This window comes from Calidris pugnax, unplaced genomic scaffold (genome assembly GCF_001431845.1).
Source record: "Calidris pugnax isolate Ruff unplaced genomic scaffold, ASM143184v1 scaffold512, whole genome shotgun sequence".
NCBI classification, from domain to species: Eukaryota; Metazoa; Chordata; class Aves; order Charadriiformes; family Scolopacidae; genus Calidris; species Calidris pugnax.
Genome location: NW_015091251.1, coordinates 68,364 through 69,705, shown reverse-complemented (window position 1 = coordinate 69,705; position 1,342 = coordinate 68,364). Strand labels below are relative to the sequence as shown.

The window sequence follows — 1,342 nt, the reverse complement described above, 5'->3', positions numbered from 1 at the left end:
GGCACTGGGGCTATGGGATGCTCTGGTGGCCAGTGGGTCCTGGCGTGGTTGCTTCTGGCCACTGGGGCTGCTCTGGTGGCCAGCAGGTCCTGGCATGTTGGCACTGGCCACCAGGGCTGAGGGATGCTGGGATGACCAGCAGGTCCCAGCATGTGTCTACTGGCCATCAGGGCTACGGGATGCTGGGATGACCAGCAGGTCCCAGCACGGTTCTTCTGGCCACCAGGGCTACGGGATGTTGGGTTGGCCAGCAGGTCCCAGCATGGTTCTTCTGGCCACCCGGGCTATGGGATGCTGGGGTGACCAGCAGGTCCCAGCACGGTTCTTCTGGCCACCAGGGCTGTGGGATACTGGGATGGCCAGGTCCCAGCATGGTTCTTCTGGCCACCAGGGCTACGGGATGCTGGGATGACCAGGTCCCAACAAGGTTCTACTGGCCACCAGGGCTGTGGCCAGCCCCGTTGTGGCCAAGCCCCTCCTCCTGTGGCTACGGGGGGCACTCAGTATTCTGGAAATCAGGCCAGATGGCCAGCAGGTCCTGTGGCCAGTAGTGGTGGACCATGACTAGCCGGGAGAAGCGGCACTTCTGGTAGTCCACCCGGTGCATGTTGAAGACCCCCCAAGGGCTGGGGGTGACGTCGATGCCCAAGGCGTGTAGGCAGATGCCCACGAAGGAATCCTCCATGTTGATGAGGGGCAACTTCTGAGCCACCCGGTAGATTTTGGTAGCCAAATCGCCGGAGAGGACGTAGCCGGGGCCACCACAATACGGGGGGTAGGTGTCGTTGGGGTAGACCTGGTGGGGCACGTACCACTTGTAGGCTCGGTTCCGGATGGGCCTGGTGTTGCGATAGATGTAACCCGTGATGAAATCCTTTTTGGGGGGCAGGAGGAGGTTCCTCACCAGGTAGTCCAAGTTGAGGAAGACGTCGCTGTCGGCCTTCATCACGTAGGTGGCGGCGGGGCAGTGACGGGCCACCCACTCCATCCCCATCATGGTCTTCAAGGTCAAGTTGTTGTAGGTGTCCAAGAAATCTTGCTGGAGCAGGTCGTGGTGGAGTTGACTCTCTTCTTCCAACGTCCCCCGAAGCTCCCGCCCGAAAACGGGGTGCACCCCCAGGAGGAAAAGCCTCAAGATGGAGACCCCCGACACCCAACTCTCGTTGCCCCACGTCTGACGGATGGCGGCCCTACCGGCCGTGTCTCCAGGTTGGGTGGCCACCAAGAGGACCAAGAAAGGTGCCCCCCGTTCCCCCCGGCACTTGTGGGGCTCGTTGAGGAGGAAGCGGTAAGGATAAGGGTAGGGGGGCTGCAGGGGGTGCCGGGGGGGCACCGTCGGGGC

The 1,342-nt window shown here is 62.5% G+C and overlaps 1 protein-coding gene across 1 annotated transcript in view; it reads right to left on the bottom strand.

Moving 5' to 3' along the window:
* Positions 1-366: 366 nt before the first annotated feature.
* The window catches only part of LOC106898702 (beta-1,3-galactosyltransferase 2-like), an 11,072-nt gene continuing 10,096 nt past the window's right edge, over positions 367-1,342 (bottom strand). The window contains exon 4 of the mRNA XM_014960112.1: positions 367-1,339. Coding sequence (XP_014815598.1) covers positions 488-1,339 — 852 coding nt within the window. The 3' untranslated portion in view covers positions 367-487. The remainder of the gene's footprint in view (positions 1,340-1,342) is intronic.